The sequence below is a fragment of the Erpetoichthys calabaricus genome, chromosome 1, assembly GCF_900747795.2.
Source record: "Erpetoichthys calabaricus chromosome 1, fErpCal1.3, whole genome shotgun sequence".
Lineage (NCBI taxonomy): Eukaryota > Metazoa > Chordata > Cladistia > Polypteriformes > Polypteridae > Erpetoichthys > Erpetoichthys calabaricus.
In genome coordinates, this window is record NC_041394.2 from 219,053,543 (window position 1) to 219,076,915 (window position 23,373).

The 23,373-nt window shown below is 37.2% G+C and overlaps 1 protein-coding gene across 5 annotated transcripts in view; it reads right to left on the reverse strand.

Annotated features, from left to right (window-relative positions):
* Window positions 1-23,373, reverse strand: part of LOC114659417 (peroxisomal succinyl-coenzyme A thioesterase-like) — a 190,792-nt gene that overhangs the window by 57,540 nt on the left and 109,879 nt on the right. For 2 of the 5 annotated variants that reach the window (XM_051923860.1, XM_051923877.1), the window contains exon 2: window positions 5,118-5,312. The exons of 1 other annotated variant lie outside the window; for it this stretch is intronic. In XM_051923860.1, the coding sequence (XP_051779820.1) occupies window positions 5,118-5,312 (195 nt within the window). Of the gene's footprint in view, window positions 1-5,117; window positions 5,313-13,977; window positions 14,115-23,373 lie in introns of those variants that run through there. 2 more of the 5 variants (XM_051923866.1, XM_028811914.2) reach the window with 2 other exon arrangements.

A 23,373-nucleotide genomic window follows, 5' to 3' on the forward strand; every position in this document is an offset into this window, starting at 1 on the left:
AGTTCCTCAAATGCTCTATAGCAGCACCTGCTTCAAATTCTTCAAATTTCCAGCCTCACAAGATTCATCTCAAAAGCCTTAAATAAAAATAAATCAGGAATGTTAAGCGGATATACAAACCAGATTTTATGAAGTACTGATTTACTTCTGTCAGTTGTGGTCCCATGGGCAAGCTGCAGCTCCCTATATACCCAACACAAAAACTAGTTCACATGTTTAGCACTCAACAAGAGGAATTTTTTTTGTGTGAAACTCTTAACAGTAAGTGTTTCCCACACATCAACCAGAAGTCACAGTAATAAGCATAGCCATTCTGTAACATTGTCATCTTCTCTCTCTTTCACTCTCTCTTACCCCACTCCTTCAAGCAACCATTGCCCTCCTCCCCACAGGGTTGAGGCAAGAAACTACAAGTCCCAGTTTGTGGCACCATATCCCAGGGCTGCCACCTAATGGCTCGAGGGAGGCAATGCCCCGAGTAAGCTGCCTTCCCCCATCTTTCCATGTTATTGACATACCAGCTGGGTAGGGTTTCCAGCTATCCCTCAAACAGTGAAGCACGAAGCCTTCAAATACAAAGAAACAAAATGCTACTTACAGAAGTAATCTTTCAACTTTTTTTAAACAAAAAAATGAAAATGTAAGGTTTTACATAAAAGCAATTTAGCGTGTTTATACAAAATACACAGAGCATCTTACTGCCCATCGAAATGCCAAATATAATAAAGCACCCACTATTATAGAACGGCTTTGCCTTTCCTTGTAGAATAGATATGTGCATCACAATTCTAGAGGAGTTACCCGTTAACAAATAAAAACACCTGCAGTGGGTTGGCACCCTGCCTGGGATTGGTTCCCTGCCTTGTGCCCTGTGTTGGCTGGGATTGGCTCCAGCAGACCCCCGTGACCCTGTGTTCGGATTCAGCGGGTTGGAAAATGGATGGATGGATGATGATGGTCAAATAAAAACACTCTTTTCTACACCATCTTTCCTTACCCACGATTTTGACGAAGTTGTGAAAATCAGACAAGTCTAGGCTACCAATTAAAAAAAGAAATGGACACTAAATTTGATTCACCAATAAACACCCATCTGTTAAAATATTTTTGGATGAGTACTGTGTGTATTTAACCTATTATGCACACTAAATGTTGAATATGTAGTTACTGTTATTTGGTAATGCGTGACATTCAGTGGAAAATGTTGGCTAGTTTACATTAAAATTACTCCTAATAAAAGGGTCATCTATGAACATAAATAGATAAAACTGGGTCCCAAAAAACCAAAAAGGCCAAGAACCACTGATCTAATAGACTAGCAACCCATAAAAGGGTTGTTTCTGGTACTGGTATCGAAAACCCAAATGTTTGCATTCGATACCAATACCAGTAAAATTTTATGGTACTTGATACCTTTCAATACCATGGCAAAAATAAAAATCCTATTCAGTGGATTTTTATTAAAGTACCTCCATGTATTGATGTGAACAATATTGTGCATTTTTCTGTAATACAGTGTAAAGTATATAAATACTACCAGTAAAAACAACTTTAAAATACTGATATAGCCACCAAGTAATTACCCAACGATCACTTAAGTAAACTTGTATTGGCAGTCATAAATATCTAAATATAATGACAGGTTTGAGTTTAATTGTATGGCAGACGCAAGGATCGTCCCAGTGTAACAACAAAAAGTGTTTATAATCTTAGAGTGATTTTAGCATAGTGTTTATAAGTAATGGTACCATCATGAGCTACCAGATTTATAATAGCATGTGCAGATTCTAAATTTATCCATCCAGTATCCAACTCGCTATATCCTAACTACAGGGTCACGGGGATCTGCTGGAGCCAATCCCAGACAACATAGGGTGCAAGGCAGGAAACTAACCCCGGGCAGGGTGCCAGCCCACCACAGGGCACACACATACACACACCAAGCACACGCTAGGCACAATTTAGGATCTCCAATGCACCTAACCTGCATGTCTTTGGACTGTGGGAGGATACTGGAGTACCTGGAGAAAACCCATGCAGACCCAGGAAGCGAACCCAGGTCTCCTAACTGCGAGGCAGCAGCACTACCGCTGTGCCACCAGATTCTAAATTTATTCTCTGACATTTTCTGTGCAGTAAATGAAAACTACTGCTTAAAACCCATACTAAATATAAAAATTCAAACATTATTATATATGTACTGTTGAATTAGTGAATTTCAATATAATTCCAGATATTTCCATTTAAACCAGCTTTGACAGGTGTTTTTGTACCATGCTTTTAAATTCTGGGTTTGTAATACTTGCTAAAGTAAGATTTACATTTGCATAATTAACTATTTAAAAAATATTACTAAAGCGTAATTCTTATTGGAAGACTAGTCAAGTTTTCAAGAAATTCAAGTTTCGAAATGTCAGAAACTCACAGTGATTTAATTTTCCATATTTGTCCCTCCAGTCAGTTTTACATTAAACTTTATTTCAGAACTCACTACCTGTACTCGGTAAATTGTAACTGAGACAGCATTACATTCTTCAAAGTACCATTCAAATATATCACTTGTGCTTTCACTTATAGGTTATTCTAATAAATGGTAGTTTGCCTTCAAAAGCCAAACAAATGACATAAATTCAGTGTGCCATTTGAATGTCCTACTAACAGCATGTTTTAGCAATTACAGGTCTCTATTAATGCAATATATGTTGTATTAACAGGAAGATGTGCCTTGTCCTATGAAGCACTGAAACACTAAATCAATTTTATGTTGGTATTAACATGGACCAACATGTTTTCACTTGCGTAAACAATTGACTCTTGTGTCAATAACACTTGCTATAACTGCCATTTGCTCTGGCAGTGCTCCCACAACCTACAGTCCTATGTGCATAACTCTAGATGAATGCAAGTCAAATCCCAGCATGGCCTTGAACTGTATGCACAAGTTAGAAAACCAACAGATGCATGGACTGATGGACATCTGTAGAAGTGCTTACTACAATCAGAGAATAAATGCAAAATCTCAGTTCATTATTGTAGCTGTGTATGGCACTATTTAAAAGCAAAAAATCCTGTTATCTTTTCATCTCCTTTAACAAATGCATAACAATTCAAGTTAAATGATTACATCCTTTTGATTGGTAACGTTATTTTGCTCTCAAAACGACACAAACGTTTCTGAATTCATTCTAACATGGGATAAAAGTGGAAACAACTCGAGTCTGTGTGTGTTTTATTTTTATTTTTCTTTTTTAAATAACAAGTATGACTCCTGCACTTTTGGGCTGAAATTTTCTTTCGTGAACACAAAAGCACTTTCAGACATGACATTTACTGTTTTTCTTTTTGACATGTGTTGATGCAGTGCTGTATCATCAATACTAAGCCATTTTTGCACTTGGTTTTTACTGAGTTTATATCATGTATTATTGTGCTTCCTGGAGTAATTAGTCTGCTTGTAGTCATTCAAGAATACAGTACTGACTTTTTCAATACTACTAGTACTGTAAAAAGTAGTACTACAGTGTGAGCCAAAATAGAAGTACCATATCTCAAACACTTATTCCACAAAAACACTACAAGATAAAATTAATTTCATTACCACACAAGAAAGGGTATACAAAATATATTTTTTTCAATGTGTTTTAAAAATGATGTCTTCAAGGTAGCGGCCATCATTAGCGATACACTCCTCGAGATGATTTCTGAACACTTGCATGACTTGTTTGGCCATTTCAAGGGGAATAGTACCGATTTCATGGCGAATAGCATCCTTGAGGGCTTCAAGGTTTTGAGGTTGGTGTGTGTATACCTTTGACTTGAGATAGCCCCACAAGAAGAAATCGCACAGAGCGATATCAGGCAAATATAAATGGCCACCCAACATTGCCACTCAGGGAGATCAACTTCACTGGAAACATCTCCCGTAAAACTTGCATGGATCTCTGCACCACATGAGCTGTTGCTCCATCCTGTTGAAACCAGGCTTACACCACATCCATATCTTTCAATTAGGGATGCATAAAAGTTCTTTAGCATTTCAAAGTAACAATCTGAAATGAAGGTGACCTTTGCTCCCCCTCCTCAAAAAAGTAAGGACCTTCAATGCCAAATTCTGCAATGCTGCACCAAATTGTAACAAGCTCACTGTGCAGGGGTCTCTGATGAAATTCACAAGGGTTGGTTTCAGACCAATAGCTAAAGTTTTGCTTATGTACACAACCATTCAAGTGGAAATGTGCCTCATCGCTGCAAATGACGATGGCATCTTGATGAACGGTTTGCTGAATGTTCGCACACAACTCTCTATGGCTATCCCAGTCTCTCTCAGTGAGTTCCTGCAATACCATCATTTTGTATAAATGGAAATTAAAGTCCTCATGCAATATTCTCCTCAAAGACAAGTTGGAAATGCCTATGGCAGAAGCATGTTTGTGCATTGAACATCTAGGAGACTACAAAATTGATGCCTTTACAACTTGGGATATTTTCAGGTGTTCGTACAGTCAGAGGATGGCCTGGAGATTTTTTGTTTAATGTTGTACCCGTTTGTCTAAATTTAGCCACCCACTGAAGAATTGTTTTCCGGTTTGGGATGTCACCATTAGGAATAATGATGAAATGTGTTTGGAAGGCACATAGCATAGTGATGATGGATTCGTTGTTTTTGAAGAACGCTTTGACAGCGAAAGGATGGTGCGCAACTGGACCAAGACATGTTGCCAATTAAAAACTAAAAGGGATCGCCTATCAAAGGATCCCCATCCCACCCCACTCGGCTGCCTCTATCTCTCGCAATGACCTTGAGAAATGTGGTACTTCATTTTGGCTCACCATGTATTACATTTTTGGACCTTTAGTACCAAAAAAAATTGGTTCTTGTGACATTATTACTCAATGCAACCTGCACATGCCCTACCTTGCCGTTAGTATTCTAACACAAAAAAACATTTTAGAAAAAACATTTTTGAAAATGGACGAGTGGGCCGTGACTGAAGTTGCCCAACTGGGTGCAATTTTTATTATTTCAAAACAGGTGTAATAATATATCAAAAGGTTTCCTCAATACTTTACATATGCATCAATCTCATTTTTGCAATGAAATAATAAGCTGCTAATACCATTTACCACTCCTTTGTCATCACTGATATACAGTCCATATGCATGCCAGAAGTCATTATCTTCAGACAGCAGTAAACATCGCAAGGTGATTTTTTCGTTTGGAATCAAGTTTGAAACACGGATGTATATCTTTTCATCCACAAGTCCTCTTGTTGGTTGTGCAGTGATTTTTGGTGATATTCTGGTCTTCATTTCTGACGGCCCAAAAAAAAAGAAAATTAATAATCATCACAATATATAACAGTACACTTCAAAAATGTGAACTGGAGAAATATTATTGCTTCTGTTATTAATTTCCAATTCACATTAATCCAATATAATACTTATATTAAAAAAAACACAAGTGAGATATGAAGTGAATGAGTCTTGAAGGTCACATAGATATCTACATACAAATTCTAAAAGCAATGCAGAGATTTATTTACCCTGGAAGTTATAATAACTGGGCCACTGGAGCAGAAGAAAGTAAATGGTTTCATCCAGGTTAATGGATTCCTTCATGAAGTCAGACATCTGTAATCCACCAGACACCATGTGCATTTGACCATTTACCAAAGAATGTGAGCATGACTAGTTTTGATACAGAAATGAATACTTTTGTAGTTCAGTTTTAAACTTTTAAAAGTATTTTTGACATTTTTTGCTTTGTATATTTTTGTTATGTAGACATCACTACAGTGCCATCTTTGAACATCTGCCTTTGCGTGGCATCTTTAGATTGTTGTGGCTCTGTTTAAAGCAACAGCATCTTCTATAATTATGCTCATTATTTTGAGCTAGGATTAGAAGGTACAAATAGACACTCAGTTCCTATTAAAAGTCTAACAATACTTGTCACAATTAATTTCTACATTGACCTGTGTAGAAAACTTTATTAATTCTGCACTGCTATAGCAGTTGGCAATTCCCAAGTAATACTTGAAAGCATAATCACTTGTTTCTTTTGTAGACAAGAGTCTTGTTGGGAGGGGTTTATCAAATACATTCATTTCTAATCTGAATGCCTACACTATGAAAAAAAATCTTTCTTTACATTAGAAATACTAGAGGTCAAAGTTATTATAGTGTAACAGTTGCTGCAAAAACACTCCCCAATTACAAACTGGTCGTCTAAAGATCAAGCCAACACACACTTTTTCTAATCTGATGTGTCTAGTAAACAAAGATCACTAGTATTATCCTCACATCATGCAGTTCATTAGTAGGAAGAATCATATATGCATTCAAACATTTGGAATCACTCAGCAATTTTCATTTTTTTTAATAGAAATTGATACCTTTTTATCAAGGCACAATTAAATTGATTTAAAAATACAGACATTACTAATGTTACAAATGGCTATTACTGCTTGAAATGACTAATTTACAATTTAGTATTCATATATGACTGCAAAGCAGTTGTCATAATGATAAATTATATATTGATCATGTTTAAATGATAATTGGTTATTAGAGAAACATTTGTAATTATATTTGTATGGCTAAAACATATTATTCTGTTTAATAATGCAAGTAAATTGTCGGTCCTTGGGTTGCAAGGTACTAACATTATACAAGTTCAATTCTGGATTCAAAAATGGCCACAAAGAAACAGTTATATCAATAAACATTATTGTTTCACTAAATTAGGGTTGTTCCATGATTTCCAAGAAACTGAACATTTCATAAAATGGTGTTCACAACTGTCGGGAGAAGAAGGTAAATGGGACCTAAGCAGGGTAGAAAAAGAAGCAAAAGGCTCATTTTAACCTTTGCTTTTTCATTTTTATTTCTTTGAATTAGAATTCTTCCTCCACATTAATACACGTTGAGTGATGTCACCAGTCTGCTCTTCTCATGCAACTAATACGAAAACAGGTGCATTGTTGAAGAGCATGATTTTTTTCAAAATTCTCACATGAAAGAATACTTTCCATTATTAAAAGAGAAAAAATATGATTTTTTTCCATTTAAAAATATTTCTGCTGGCCTTCAAATGAGTGATGTGTAGGCTTGCAAAGTTTGTAACAGGTCTACGGATTCAGGTCAATGTCTCTTAGGTGTTTTATATTTTATACCCTCACCTAACAGACCTGTAATGATATTTCCATGGATTTTACTATGAACCTTTAAATCTCTGGTGGCATAACAACAATACTTGTAACAGCAGACAGAATTTATAAAGCAGTTCATTTTATTCTGCTTAAAAAACTGCCATACCATATTGTAAAAAGGTGGGACCCATGTTCTATAGATTGGTTCTTCAGAGTCATCTTAAAATGTACCCCATTTTCCATATGTCCCAACCTAAATATGTATTCCTATCGTTTCTGTTCCTATTCACCTAATCCTGTTACTATTGATGGAGATGAGAAATACAGGACTGAAGAGATCACTGGAATTTATGTCTGCACTACTTTGTGCACTGGACGGGGTATAATCTGGAGTATCATTCTTGAGTGCCACATATTTCTCACCTTTTGTGATAAATCCATTGTTACTCTACAAATAAGCCTCAAGAGCAATTTTAGAGCATGTGCCTTATTAAAGGGGCTCTTTGACAAATCTTAGTTTTAACATTTAAATTAACTGTTTTATTTACAGTCATAGACGTTTTGAAGCATTTTTTGTTTCTTTTGTCATTATGTTGGCGATGTCACCTCTGTGCCATCTTAAATGGATGTTCACCGAGATTTTCACATTTCTATGGTATCTTTTGATTGATGCAGCTCAGTAACTTTAAAACATGATCGGTCATCATTACAGTAGTTCTCATCTAATAAATAAAAAAAAACAGTGTGTAGTATAATGTCATCAGAAAATTAGATAAATTCTAAAACCAAACCTCCAAACAACATTAGAGATAGTTTGGCCCAAACTGTCCAAGTTGGGATAAGGACCAATTGCTTGTTTTTTGACTTTGGCCTTTGCTTTTAATTTTAGGCATTGACGATCAGTTTTGGTTTAGTTCTTACAGCTCCCAGACCCAAACCTGTTTAACAACTATGTTTTTGCCATCTGATTTAGCTTTCTTCATTTCCCAGTTATTCTTCTTGGAAAGTATTTTCTTTGTTGCACATAACAATGACAAAGGGATTACAGGTGAAAGGGCATATGCTTACATTTGGTGTTTGGATGATGGGCAAGTAAATGAGCCACACTATCTTGTAGATTAAACTTTACAATGTCATAGTTAGGGCTTTGATGTAAACCCTATATCATGCTCCCAATAGTCATTTGAAGAATTCTGAGTCTGTGTGCGTCTTTTCTCCCACATCCCCATTATATGCATATTAGGTGAAAGGGAGAATACTAAATGTCCCTCTATGATGGGTTGGAATCCTTCCAGGGTTGTCTCCTGTCTCGCACACACTGCTGCCTGGATATACTCCAGCTTTCTTTACACTGATTAATGGGGTTTGAGAATCCTGTGCATGTTTTAGTACCCTTATTAATAACCACTACGTTCTAAATGTTTTTTTTATGAGCAATCTATTTCAACAGAGAAAATCATCTTATGTTGCTCATCAAGCTTCATTCACGTTTTCTAAGTTATTATATTCTTTTGTTCACACGTCTTATTCCACTACAGGATTACATTGGCTTGAGCCCGTTTTAGTAGTAATGGGTGGTAGGGGCAGTATGAGCTCTTGCTAGAATACCAAGTCACTGCAGAGTGCACACACACACACACACCAGTCAAAATAATAATCAGCAATCAATTAAATGTTTTATACAGTACAAAACATTAAACATTTATATATTTTAACACTGAATGCTATACAAAAGGATAACGTCCAGATTGTAGTATCATTTTAAAGTACAAATATTTACATCTTGAGGGATTCTTTACTGTAGCTGGGGACATCAACAAAACAATTTAGAAATATACACGTTTTATCACAAATACATCTTGATAAAGGACATCTATTACCATCTAAGTCATCGATTCAAATTTCTTTCTTCAGACAATAAAATCTGATTTGAATGAAGAGTTTTAAAAAGAGTCATCACATTTACAGACAAGAACTAAAAACATAACATAGTAGTGGACATGATATACAGTACCAGTCAAACGTTTTAGGACAGCTCAGTTTTTCCAGTTTTTCTTCAAATTTAATCAGTTGAAATACAATGAATGACCTAATATAGAGAAAAGGTAAGCAGTACACTACCAGAGGTTTAAATTTAAAGCTTAGGTTAGCAAAAACCAAATAAATATTACAAATGAGCCTTATCCAGGGAACAACTAATAAGTTATAACCTACAGATGTTCTGCAGCAGTTAAAATAAATTAAATTACATTACACAGTTGTCCCAACTTCTGTTGATTACTTTAAAACCCTCTGTCTGTCCTAAAACAGAGTTGGAACAGGCTGTTTTACTACATCCTCTGAAGAACTACTTAGACAATATTCCAGTGATAATGGCAAGAAAATGGCAATTAAATGAAATTAGACAGAGCATTATTACCCTCAGTAGACAAACTGAAAAAAAATAATCAAAGTGTCATTGAGCATGGTGTCCAACACAATCCAAAACCAATTGGGAACTGGAAGAAACTCTGATAGGAAGAGACCTGGCACTCCTGAAGTCACAACCCAATCAGAAGACAGGTTTCTGAGGGTCACCAGCTTGCATTTCTCTAAACGAAAGGCTTACACTTCTAAGGGTAGTAATGCTACATCTCATTGCACTAGTTCTCCATTTACATCAGGGACATGCACAAAGGCCAGGCTATGGTTGCTCAAATCCCCAAACCCTTCTAATTGGCTTGTTACAGTCGTCAGCAGCTATCCACTTTAAAAAACTACTAGAGAAGTAATAGTTTCTCACAGTGTACCATTTTTTCTACTTATTAAGTCAAGTGCATTGCAAACACGCAAAAGCATCATAAAAATCTAGGTTTCAGTGACGGGATGTTTCCTACACTGTTAAAGATAAGTTGTAAAGTGGCATTTTAATAGGCTGTGTTGTTTTGTTGTAGTACCATTGCTTGCATATGATATAGATTTTAGGCTTTGAAAAGGTTCCTAATATATTAACAAAACATAAATATTTAATGTTCAGTAGGCTACCCAGAATACTTACTGATCAAGAAAGCTTGAATTTATCCTGTGCTACTGTATGCAGCAAGAATCATTTTAACATCATTTCTTTCTGAAACCTTCATTTGAATAGTTCTTTTGGGAACCAGGGGAACCATTTGGTTATAGAGACCAATGTTGGGTTTCAGACTTAACATTACCACTTGAGAGATGAGAGGATTACATTGTGCATAAATCTGCACAAAGAACAGTGTCCAAGCAATGCTGGGTATTTTCAAAGAGACTGATGCTAATGTAGTAATGTAGTGATGTAGTGACACTTCTTAATTTACTGTATGAGAATGTTGAAGGACTAAATAAATATAGATTTCTCACCTACTTTTAATAGAGTACAATTCAACCTAACATTTTAGTAAAATTGGCTGGGTGGATTCTGGACTTTAACTCCACTGAATCGCCTCAAGGCTGCAGTCTATCTCCTCCTCTGTTTATCTCATACACAAATTACTGCAGGAGTTCACAAAAGGACAAACATACAAGTGTGGACCTAAATTCCCGAAAAGGTCAAAGGCATGGTAATAGGGTGCAGTTATTAATTATGCCACTAGGCATGATATGCCTTCAATCTTGTTAATCAGTTCACCTAGTGGCATTGTGCAGAGTTGATCGAATGCATATTTCTGACATTTATTCTACAGTTGTGCACGTCTTTGGCAATATTTTTTTCTTCAAGTTGGAAAAAAAAAGCATTTCAGGTCATATCAAACATCAAGGAAATGATGATCACAATTTTAACATTGACAAACTCGTTAATAAAGAATTTGTCACCCGTGGACAGACTGTTAATCAGGAACACTACACTGAATTGCTATGGCATCTACAGAAAAGCATCAGTAAAAAAATGTTTGGAGAAATTATGCACACAAAGCTGCATTTTGCACCATGATAACACATGTGCATATACCACTGTACCATGACACACACCATGTTGTCAGTGATAAGAGGTTTTAACCAAAAACAATGTAGTTGTTGCTTCACATCCCCTTGACCCCAGTATTCGCCAGATCTTCTGCCCTGGGACTTTTCTGTTTCAGAAATTAAAATTGAGACTGAATGGGAGGCAATTTGCAACGGTGGAAGTAATCCAAGAAAGGAATGGAAGTGTATTACATCTCAAGGGTAGAATTTGAGCGGCAACTAAAATGGAATTGCTATAATTACCTGATCATGTTTTGTGTTTAATAATTCCGGGAATTATAAACCCCCGCACACACACACAATTTTGCACATGACTGTCATTGTAAATCTTTTACAAGATACTGAGGACAGCCGTGGACCAGTTATTGCCAGGTTTTTCACAAAAGTACCATCATTCCTTTTACAGCTACATATGGGTCAGACACAGCATTGTTTCCAAGGAAACACAATTATTTTGAAGTGGGCAAAACCATAATGACACTTTATTGTGTTAATGTCTTTTTATTGAATCTGTTGTTTCATTTGATTTTTTATGTTAGTTTGGCAACTTCACCATTAAGAATATATATTTTCTTAACAACACTGTAAACACTTAGCAGTTAAATGATTGATTTGCAGCAGACCTTGGTCACTGAGCTGTACTACAAACAGATTAGAAAGAATACCTGCTTGATTTGATCAGCCAGTAGCCACACTCTTTTCCCTAAATTTCACCTGTTCCCATTAGACAGCATATTTAAGCACCTACGGAGAAGAGCAACTTAAGAACTCCTTTAGATAGATAGATAGATAGATAGATAGATAGATAGATAGATAGATAGATAGATAGATAGATAGATAGATAGATAGATACTTTATTAATCCTAATGGGAAATTCACATTCTTCAGCAGCAGCATACTGATACAATAAATAATATTAAATTAAAGAAGGATAATAATGCAGGTGAAAAACAGACAATTATTATTCCCAGACCCATGCACATTTTGAATTCTGTTACTTGCAGTGCCACTGATAATTTCTAAATTTATTATTATTAAAGGTAATATTCTTCTTTGTTGTCAAGTGTTGTGTCTTGGCTTATTTTCTTGTAACTGTGTAACAATACCTTGGGTTTTTGTTTTTTTTTGCTTTCCAGTTACAAACAAATTTCCCTCTGGGATACTGAATGAAGTTTTCCATACTCCGTTTGGTTATCCAAACTCAGAAATTTGTGAATGATAATTGCCTTGTTCTGTTGAGAAATATGCCGCTATTAACAAAGATGAAGACATTGTAATCTTTCAAAACAAGGGATCCAAGAGGACAGTTTTACAATAAAACCCAAAAGCTGATAAAGTGTTTTTGATAGAGAGATGCTAATATATACAGTATGTAACAAAGCATTTTACATTGTCCTTCAGAGTTCTAGACCATAAGCAACCGACTTGCTGAATGCCTAATGCACAAAAAAAGAATGGTGATGAATGGTACAAATGATCAGTTCTTGTTTATTCTCCAGTATTTCACCCACAAAAGACACTTTTATAAATATGATAAGGTGAATTATCATAAACAATTTCTTCCATTTGGAATGTATCATTTCTGCATACCCCAACTTACTCTCTTGTTGCAATGTGTTATGTTAGGAAAATAAAGTTTTGGTGTAGATATAGAAGAAGTGTAGTGTCTTTATTGATAATCTAACCTAATTAGCAATAGGAGACAAAAAGTTGTGATTTTTTTATTTACAAATCATTAAGTTATATCCCAATTTAATGTGAAATTTAAAAACACTGAAATAAAAGTGGGCACACATTTGTGGCCGGGATTAAAACGTAACAAATCTTGTCCCGCATAGCCTCCTTTGTCCCCTTTAGAGCCATTGCCTACTAAAATGCCCGTGCATATCACTGGTGTACATGTCATCTGTGGGACTATACACAACTCCAGGTCATGCTTCTGTGCACATTTTGCGACTGTCTCGTTTTAGAGCACTGTTGCAAAATCAGGGAGATACTTTCAATATTGCAGTGTCATACAAAGAAAACAACACTAAGTAACGTTTCACTTCTTGTAGAACTGCTGTGCTGGTTACAGATTAACATCTGGATGAAGTCAGTTACATTTAAAAGTCAAACAATAAGCATAGTTTTTATTCTTAGTTGTTTAGATTATGCTGACTTCTTAGTAAAGAATACAAATTCAATAAACGAAGACACTAAATTTGAATTCTTAATCAGACTTAATCATAATGGTATACTAAACTTAATATAAAGCACAATTTTATCCTGATTTTTTTTTTGCGAACTTCCACAAAAACGGATAGTTCATAAACTGAAGGTCCACATATTACATTTAAGCAAACTGTTGCAAATCACCAGAACAGTCCATAAAGAAAGACAAAACGGGTTTAAAGGCTTGTTTTTAAGGCTGTTCAGGTCAATATAATATGTCGATCCATTTCGTCTTTTTGTAAATCAGTTGTTACTTTATTTTTTATTTAAAAAATAAAGCTCTTAAGGCGTTTAGGGCCCTCAAAATTGTAGTACTGTATTCCATACCCTATGACTGATGTTTGTAGCTATAAATAAAATCTTCCCCAATTGTAACAACTGTCATATTTCGCTCTTTGACCTACGTTTAACCTGCAGAAGAGACGACGTTCGGTGCTACAGCATACAAGAGGCAGGACACAGAATTGCAAACTGCAGCTTTGTGCTTCAGTTAATGACGAAGGGAGCGCCGCTGCCAAGTTTAATTTTGGTTTATTTAGTTCGTCATGCATGCCGCGCAGACCACGTCAGTATGGTACTGTTCCGCGGCAAAGTATATCAGCTTATTGAGCATGAATTTAAGTAGTTATAGATAAAACACCTACCTTCACTATAAATCCTTTTACATTAGCCGAAGAATAACGTCCGACACTCCACTAGCCGCTAGTCAAATCTTTGTTACTTGCCACGTGACATACTGGACTCAGCCCATGACGTAACGTTTCGGCGGGGCTTTATTTGCCAATCTGCAGGCGTAACTTTACAGGGACACGGAGTAGTGTAAGTGCCGCTCCAATCCTTTCATGCAGCTATTTAAACAGCGCAAAACATCCAGTTTAATAAGTGTAGGTGTGTGCCAAACTCCAGGGTATATACAGTTAGGTCCATAAATATTTGGACAGAGACAACTTTTTTCTAATTTTGGTTCTGTACATCAGTGCTCCGCAACCTTTTCTCACCTACGAGACACCTAAGTTCTTCCTAGAATTCCGCGGCACATCAAAAGCTATAATATATAGCAGTGGCGTCGCTATAGCCGGGGGGGTGTGGGGTTCGGCTCCGCTCCGAGCGCCAGCTATTTTGGGGGCGTCCAAACTACGGTACTTTCTTTTTTTTTTTGTTCCTTGAGGAGGCGCAAAAAAAAAAAATTTATTTCAGCTTTGGGGCGTCAAATTTTTCACCGCCCCGGGCAACATGATCTCCAGCTACGCCACTGATATATAGATATGAATTTAATACACAAATATTACAATAAATTTTCATTTTTTATTATAAGTATACATTTATTATAAGTATACATACATAAAAACTATACTATATTAACTTTTATGCAATCTTAATAATTATTATAACATAATGACTGATTAATGTGATACCTGCGCTTGTTTCAATGAACACAAAAGTTTTATATTCGGCTCAATATTTGACAGCGCAACCCGAAGTTCTTGGTCAAGATCTTTTAAGCATGACCGCTTATCATTTTTAATTAACACAAGAGTTGTTTTGTCTTTTTTGGCGTAACTGGGATGGTTTGAATTTAGCTGGCGATTTAGTTTACTGGGTGCCATTGCCTCGTTTGATAGCTGATCGCCGCAAATGATGCATTGTGGCTTTGGAGCCGTTTCGTCACCACACCACGAGAATCCATATCGAATGTAGTCTTCGTTGTACTTCCTTTTCACAATCTTCTTTGGGTTTTTTTTTGTAACACTTGTGCTGGGTTCTTCATCATCTGTACGTGAAGACGAATCTTTTCCACGTAAAAATTTATCCATATTTAAAGGGGTATAAAACTAAATATGAATCACACGAAGAACGTTAACCATACACAATTCAGCAACACAACTAATAGTAATGAATGATAACTACTGTCGCAAGACGAGTGAATGCGACGTAGCACGACTAATACGTCAGCTTGAATTGAATCTAGGTGAGGGCACGGAGCGATCTGCCTATCAAAGCATACTACGGAGTTGTCTGGCGACTACGTAGGGCCTACGTCGTAGGCGACAGGCGATGGGATTTATTATTTCAGAGAAATGACACATAAAATTATGAAACCTTTAAAAGGCTATTTACGCGAATATTTCATTGCACGTATTCTCGTTATTGTGTTTCTAAGGAGGACCGTTGAAATATTATTTAGTTAGAAAATTGTCTTATTTGACCGCGTCACACCTGTATCGGCTCAAGGCACACCAGTGTGCCACGGCACACCGGTTGCGGAGCACTGCTGTACATTACCACAATGAATTTTAAATGAAACAACTCAGATGCAGTTGAAGTGCAGACTTTCAGCTTTAATTCAGTGGGGTGAACAAAACGATTGCATAAAAATGTGAGGCAACTAAAGCATTTTTTGAACACAATCCCTTCATTTCAGGGGCGCAAAAGTAATTGGACAAATTAAATAACTGGAAATAAAATGTTAATTTCTAATACTTGGTTGAAAACACTTTGCTGGCAATGACAGCCTGAAGTCTTGAACTCATGGACATCACCAGATGCTGGGTTTCTTCCTTTTTAATGCTCTGTCAGGTCTTTACTGCAGCAGCTTTCAGTTGCTGTTTGTTTGTGGGCCTTTCTGTCCGAAGTTTAGTCTTCAACAAGTGAAATGCATGCTCAATTGGGTTAAGATCATCTGACTGGCTTGGCCATTCAAGAATTTTCCACTTCTTTGCTTTAATAAACTCCTGGGTTGTTTGGCTGTATGTTTTGGGTCATTGTCCATCTGTATCATGAAACGCTGCCCAATCAATTTGACTACACTTAGCTGGATTTGAGCAGACAGTATGTCTCTGAACACCTCAGAATTCATTCGGCTGCTTCTGTCCTGTGTCACATCATTAATAAACACTAGTGTCCCAGTGCCACTGGCAGCCATGCACGCCCAAGCCATCACACTGCCTCCACCATGTTTTACAGATGATGTGGTATGCTTTGGATAATGAGCTGTTCCACGCCTTCTCCATACTTTTTTCTTGCCATCATTCTGGTAGAGGTTGATCTTGGTTTCATCTGTCCAAAGAATGTTTTTTCCAGAACTGTGCTGGCTTTTTTAGATGTTCTTTAGCAAAGTCCAATCTAGCCTTTCTATTCTTAAGGCTTATGAGTGGCTTGCACCTTGCAGTGCACCCTCTGTATTTACTTTCATGCAGTCTTCTCTTTATGGTAGACTTGGATATCGATACTCCTACCCCCTGGACAGTGTTATTCACTTGGTTGGCTGTTGTGAAGGGGTTTCTCTTCACCATGGAAATGATTCTGCGATCATCCACCACTGTTGTCTTCCGTGGACGTCCAGGTCTTTTTGCGTTGCTGAGTTCACCAGTGCTTGCTTTCTTTCTCAGGATGTACCAAACTGTAAATTTTGCCACTCGTAATATTGTAGCAATTTCTCAGATGGGTTTTTTCTGTTTTCGCGGCTTAAGGATGGCTTCTTTCACCTGCATGGAGAGCTCCTTTGACCGCATGTTGTCTGTTCACAGCGAAGTCTTCCACAAGCAAGCACCACACCTCAAATCAACTCCAGGCCTTTTATCTGCTTAATTGATAATGACATAACGACGGACTTGCCCACACCTGCCCATGAAATAGCCTTTGAGTCAATTGTCCAATTATTTTTGAGCCCCTGAAATGAAGGGATTGTGTTAAAAAAATGCTTTAGTTGCCTCACATTTTTATGCAATCATTTTGTTCACCCCACTGAATTAAAGCTGAAAGTCTGCACTTCAACTGCATCTGAGTTGTTTCATTTAAAATTCATTGTGGTAATGTATAGAACCAAAATTAGAAAAAAGTTGTCTCTGTCCAAATATTTATGGACCTAACTGCATGTACTTGCAATTTGTCAGGGAAACTATTCTTGCCACTGTGTGACAATGAAACAGAGTAAATGTAATTTAAGGCACTATGGTTAAATATCTGCTTTGCTGCAGATACCAGAGTACGCAAAATCTGACAATGAATTGATGACAGTCAGAGATCTCTAAACAGAAGCACCTTTTACTGAGTTTCGACTTGGTGACTGAATTTAATTATTGTGTATCCTTGAGCCATGCAAATGTACGTAGCATCTGCTTTGTATTGTTAATCAAGTTCAATGAAACATAGCAGTGCTGACCTTTTAGACTACTGTATTTTCATATTAACTCGACGATAGCAGGCAGCACTTAGACCACGTTGTAGGGTTGCAGGGATGTCCAACTTCAATCTTTTAGAGTTGCACGTTTTCCTTTTTGTCACTTTCTTCATCGATGACCAAATTTCTGCTGTTAATGGACTTATTTCCCTTTCATTTTAATTGCCATTTGCCCCTTAAATGTTAGCCAAACAAAAATGAGATGTGAAGTGAGCCAACAGATGCCCATATAAGTGGAGCCCTCAAACCCCAGTCAGTTTCTTAATTATTAATAATATGTTTTATTTATATAGCACCTTTCCCATGCTCAAGGCACTTAGAAGCTGATTCTTCTTGTTAATTAAAACCATTCTTTATTTCCATGACTTTTTGTGCTCTCATTCCACCACGCAAGACATTTCCAAAACTTGATTTTTTTCCTTCAATATGTTTTGTGATCCAGAGCAGATCAACATTACTGAGACTTTCACATTTCCCTATTTTCAAATATGGTACAGTACATGGACAAGTCAGCTGGTCCTGTGTTGGCTCAATTGGTATCTCATTTTTGTTGACTGCAAATTAAGGTAAAAAGGAACAATTAACTTCATATGCAAGGAACCACTCACAAACTGGAATGGTGTGATGGCTGGGTTGCCCGTAACCTTGGCATCTCCTTGAACAAGGGACATCAATAGTCATGACGGGGCTAGACTAATGCAATGAGGACAAACAAATAAGCAATGACTGGTGCATCAAAGTGAATTGCACAGTATTATTAACATCAATAGGCAGTTTCCAAATAAACAAAGAGCAGTGCAATCTTCTTACATAAACAAATAACCAATAAAATCCAGTGCGTTTTTACTCTTTTTGGCAGTAAAAATCAGTCAATAAGTAGTAAATCCAAAAAGAATGTAAAAAAAGGAGTAAAATCAAAAGAATTTCTATGTTCCCTAAACCTTAGTGCATTTAGTTCTCTTCTTCACCCCTGCTCGCCAATCAGGTCTACTCAGCAGTGACATCAGCAAGCATGATCAGCCTTTAAATGACTTTCATCCTATCCATTTTATCCAGTCACCACTGGGATGTCCAAACCTGGCATCTCCCTTGTGTCCATAGGATGAGCCTTTTAATCCCTTTAATCATTCCTGCTCCCAAGATGCTCAGCATGGAACCCCAAGAGCAGTGTTCCTCTTGCTCGCTGCAGGTCAACCTCCTAACCACTTTGCCTGCCCGCCTTTCAATCCTGTCTCTCTTACTGGGGCTCCTTTATACTCTGTGGGTGCCGGTGTTTTTCCTAATGACCCATGGAGAGTAAATAAGGGATAGCTAAGCCAATCAAGCATGTTAACAAGCAATCAGATAGCTTTCCCATTGAACATCCCATGGTCACACAGCTTTACAGTGGAACACTCCCACTGAACGTGAGGTGCACTGTTTTTATTTGTGGAACCCAGACATACTTTACCACAAGTGTTTCTATGTCAAGCAAAGGACCACACAACCCAATAAAGTGCTATTAAAGAACCATTTTGTTACAAGGTGTCACCACAGGCTTATGACCGCAAAATTCTATCATCTTCCCTATCTCTCACCACCACACACACATCTATGTCAAGAATGATGAAGTAAACACCCTATATACATTTTTAATGTTGTCAATGTTTTTATTTTAAAAACAAAACAAAATTATTTAGAATAAACGTTTACAATGTCCAAATGTTTCTTAACTTAGGACATTCCTGGAGTCCAGTGTAATTTTCATTGCTTATTAACAAAGTATCTCACAATGACCATGTAGTAAATTACAGTTTACAATTTCTTAAGATGTTGTAAAATGTTTAAATTGAGGTAAGATATGCTTGCAAAATGTATGTAAGCATACCTTATGTATATGTTTATCTCTGGGATCATGATATTAAACATGAAGTCCAAATCTTCATAACAGGGCACTTTTTATTTAACAATAAATCAATTTGTCTAGCAGAATAAAATGTGACACAAAGAGACACCGACCAGCATTCAGAGAATTAACTGGGGCTTATGGCAGAAAAGATCACATTCAACTGGAAGTGAGAAGCCTTCATGTTCTTAACTGAAATTACTTCTTTTTGGATTCAGAAGTGGTTTAAGCTTCAGTGCAGTTTGTGGATGTTGCTAGACGTGCATCCTGCTTGACCTCTGCTCTCCAGACAGCAAGGATTCATACAAACCATAAGTTTAAAGACTACAGATTATAATATACTGGTCTGTTTTTCATGACTGTCACAGAAAGTTCTATATCTTACATGTATAGCTTACCATATCTTGATCTTTATAAAGCTGTTCTATTTCACTGTGCTAAAAGGTGGCCTCAGTCCTATTGATAAGCAAAGCAGGCCCTTTTCATGGAAATCATTATGAATTTCAGTATATTACCTGTCACCAACTTCATACCTGTCAAATCTGAATAGACATGTCAAAAACAAATAAACATACAAATAAATAAAGAAAGAAACTGTGACCTTTGAAGTCATTCTCTTGCACTCCTGCTTATCAGTTATAAAGCCAGCCTTTACAAGTGCTACACTGGACCCAACTGGATAGAAGGAGCTGATGGTGTAAAATAATGAGCACAAAAATACAATAGAATATATCCTCTACCTATTCTGTCCATGTTTTTGAAAAGTGCACACATTTAAATCAGGTGCCATGCACTCTGTTACGGTAGTGCAAAGAGACTGTGTGCTTAAAACAGAACATTCATGCCATCTACAGCATGAGGAAGTGGGAGTAAAAATTCAAACACAAAAGTGTTGCACCCATAATACAGGGTAGAGAGGAGGTTGGGAGCATGCACTGATAGAGCACTGCCATACCCATAACATGATGAACCACCTGGACTGGGACCCAAGTGCAGTGGGTGAAACCTTAGCACCACACTGTAACAGTGTGAGGTTTTTTTTTAAGTGGATGGATTGCCAATTCTGCCACCAACTCTCAAGTTTTCCCTGTAAGTTGGACAACCTGCTTGTAGGGCTGGATGCAGGTGAACATCAAGGGCCCAGCAAAGTAGAGTCACTTCTGGCATTTACAGGATTCAAACCAGCAACCTTCTGATGGCTGGCACAGATCCCTAGCCTCAGAGCCACCACTCCACATCACACCATACAACTTAAGATAGGGCAAGGGTGTGTTTAAAAATCAAAAAGGGTTAGAACTTTTAAAAGCATATTTTAGTAAACATAGCTGGGCAGCATTTAGAAGAGAGTGCAGCATGTTTGTTGAAAATACAAATTCTTGGCAGAAATGATGGCATGCATAAAATGCAAAACAATAAACGGAACTTTGGTGTGCTTATGAACAGCTTCTTGTGATATTAGCATGTGTTTTCCAAAGCCAATGAAATAAAATTTTTAATTGCATCACATGGAACAAAATAAATACAGCATTTTTATGGTGAAATCCCACCTGCCAGACAAAAAAACTAACCAGTTTTTTTTTGTTTTACTAATCCTGTATTTGTACAAAAGCTTGCTCATTTTTACTCTGAATATACTTTAAAACATCAGAGATTATACAGCAAATACATTTCTATTGACAATGACCTATTCTGGCTTGAAGCCAAAACTAGCACACACTCTTTTCAGTGATAACAGCCATTGCTGCCCTCTTCTTTAATTTCCTTAAAATTTATAGCAAATATTGCTTATTAAAATTTGGAAGGTGAATAAAACTACAGAGTACTCCAAGACCGGGGACTCAAAGACCAGGGAGTCCCTTGTGAAGATTAAGCCATTTGAGTTTTGGAACCTGAATCCGCGTGTTTGGTAAGGAGTTTTGGACCTCTGAAAAGGTCATATAAATGACCTGTATAAATGCATCATGTGCACAAAAATGTTGTGCATGCCCGTTTCCATGATCACTTTGAGATGTATAAAACCTAAACTTGGCATAAAGCCACACATATTTTCACAGCATCCTTACACCATGTGTATGCACTTTTCTGTTTGGTTTTGCAAATGAGTGGCCCCCAGAGTCAAAGCAGTGCTGTTTCTGTAGTCTTCGTTTCTTTTTTAGATTCACATCCATGACACTGGCTTTATCAAATACACCAAAATTAATTGAATGTCATTTACAAATTTAAGACACTTGACTGCAATAATTCTATAACAGTATAATGGTGCACAGTATGGCCAATCTATTCCAAATACCATAGCTGCATTAGCATTGTTACTGTCAGTGCACCAAAGACAGTATTTTAACCTGTTTATGTAATTGTGTGTGGTATCACAGCTGCACAGCAGCTGATCGGAAAGCTCTACAGTGGGTTGTGTCAAGAATGCAGAGGATTACAGCTTACTGCAGAGGATACAGCCTCCAGCCCTGGAGAACATCTATATATATACTTCTATAGAATATATATATATATTGTAGCAGTAGAGGCGTGAAGCCACCTCTAACACCCTCAGGTACCACTCTGAACACGAGGTAAAAGCACAAGACTTCTTTATTTGTCTTTTGTACAGTGCACAAAGCACCTTCCACTCCACACTCATATAAACAATAAATCACCAATACAAATACCAATCCTCCTCGCCCAGACACTTCGCCACCCTACCTCCCAGCTCAGCTCAGTGTCTGGGCTTTCCCACAGTCCTTTTATATGCCCTGACCCGGAAGTGGTTCCTGGCCAAACCCACAAGTCCTTATTCCCTCCGGGTCAGGGTAAACAGTCCTTTCTTCAGGCCGGGAACACGTCGTTCCTTCCTGTCACGTGATGATGACGCACTCCCGGGTTATAGGGCACATAAGAGCCCACTAGCCCCCCTACAGCGACTCCCGGCAGCCCCCAAGGTATCCAGCAGGGCTGTGTATACAAACTACAAAGTTCTTGAGGCCCTGCTGGAACTCAGGGCACCATCATGCTGTCCGGAGGGCTTCTCCTGGCGGCCTGGGGGTGGCGACCGGAGTCTGTAGCCGGTCGTCCATCACAATATATATATAGTCTATATTTGACAGCATATTAATTTTCCAAAGTGTTGTCAACTCAAGAGGCTGTCCCGATGGCAAATACACTATTTAAATGGATAGTATTGCCTAGTATTCTCGTAAATGAATTTGTCAGTCAAACAATTTATCTCTTGTTTTATGTTTAATTGTTTTAGTATGCACTTTACATTGTCCTTGGGAGAAAGTTTGACTTCTTGGAAGCAAGTTACATTTTTGAAAACTGTACAATGACTTTCAGTAACAAATTCCTTAATTTAACATTTAATAAGGTAGTGGTTCAATCAAGATCAAAGAGGTTCTAAAAGATGTTTAAGGCCTTGTATCTGCAACGCTTTGGTAGGGTAAAAAAATGTTAAGAAGTCATTACTTACACCACATCCAGTTGGCCAACTCCATTTGACATAATAACAACGGGAAAAAATCAGTGTGTAAGCTTGTCCTCAGTCACTTGCCTGGTGCTGAATTCTTAAATCAGGTTGCTCTGGTCCAAGCTCCTGTATCTTCTTTTCAAGTAAACAATTTATGACAGAGTGTTTCATTAAGGAAATAACATTTTCTTTGATTTCAAAAGTTCCACTTGAAATTGCCATCTTCCTAAAGTCGCTCATCTGTAGTTACGCTAATGGCGGGTATGAACTGTGATCCATTGACATGAATATGAAATAGTGCATTTACGATTGTCTAATCAGATAAAATTAAAAAACCTAAAACAATACTAATTTGCTGCCAATAAATATTTTATATAAGCATTTGCTACCATCATACAACATTACATACACATAACTTTATTTTGCCTAGCATGATTATAATGTGACCTCTTCTTAATCAGGAAGACACTAATGTCTTGCTCTCATCTCCAGACAACCTAATGAGCAAACTTTC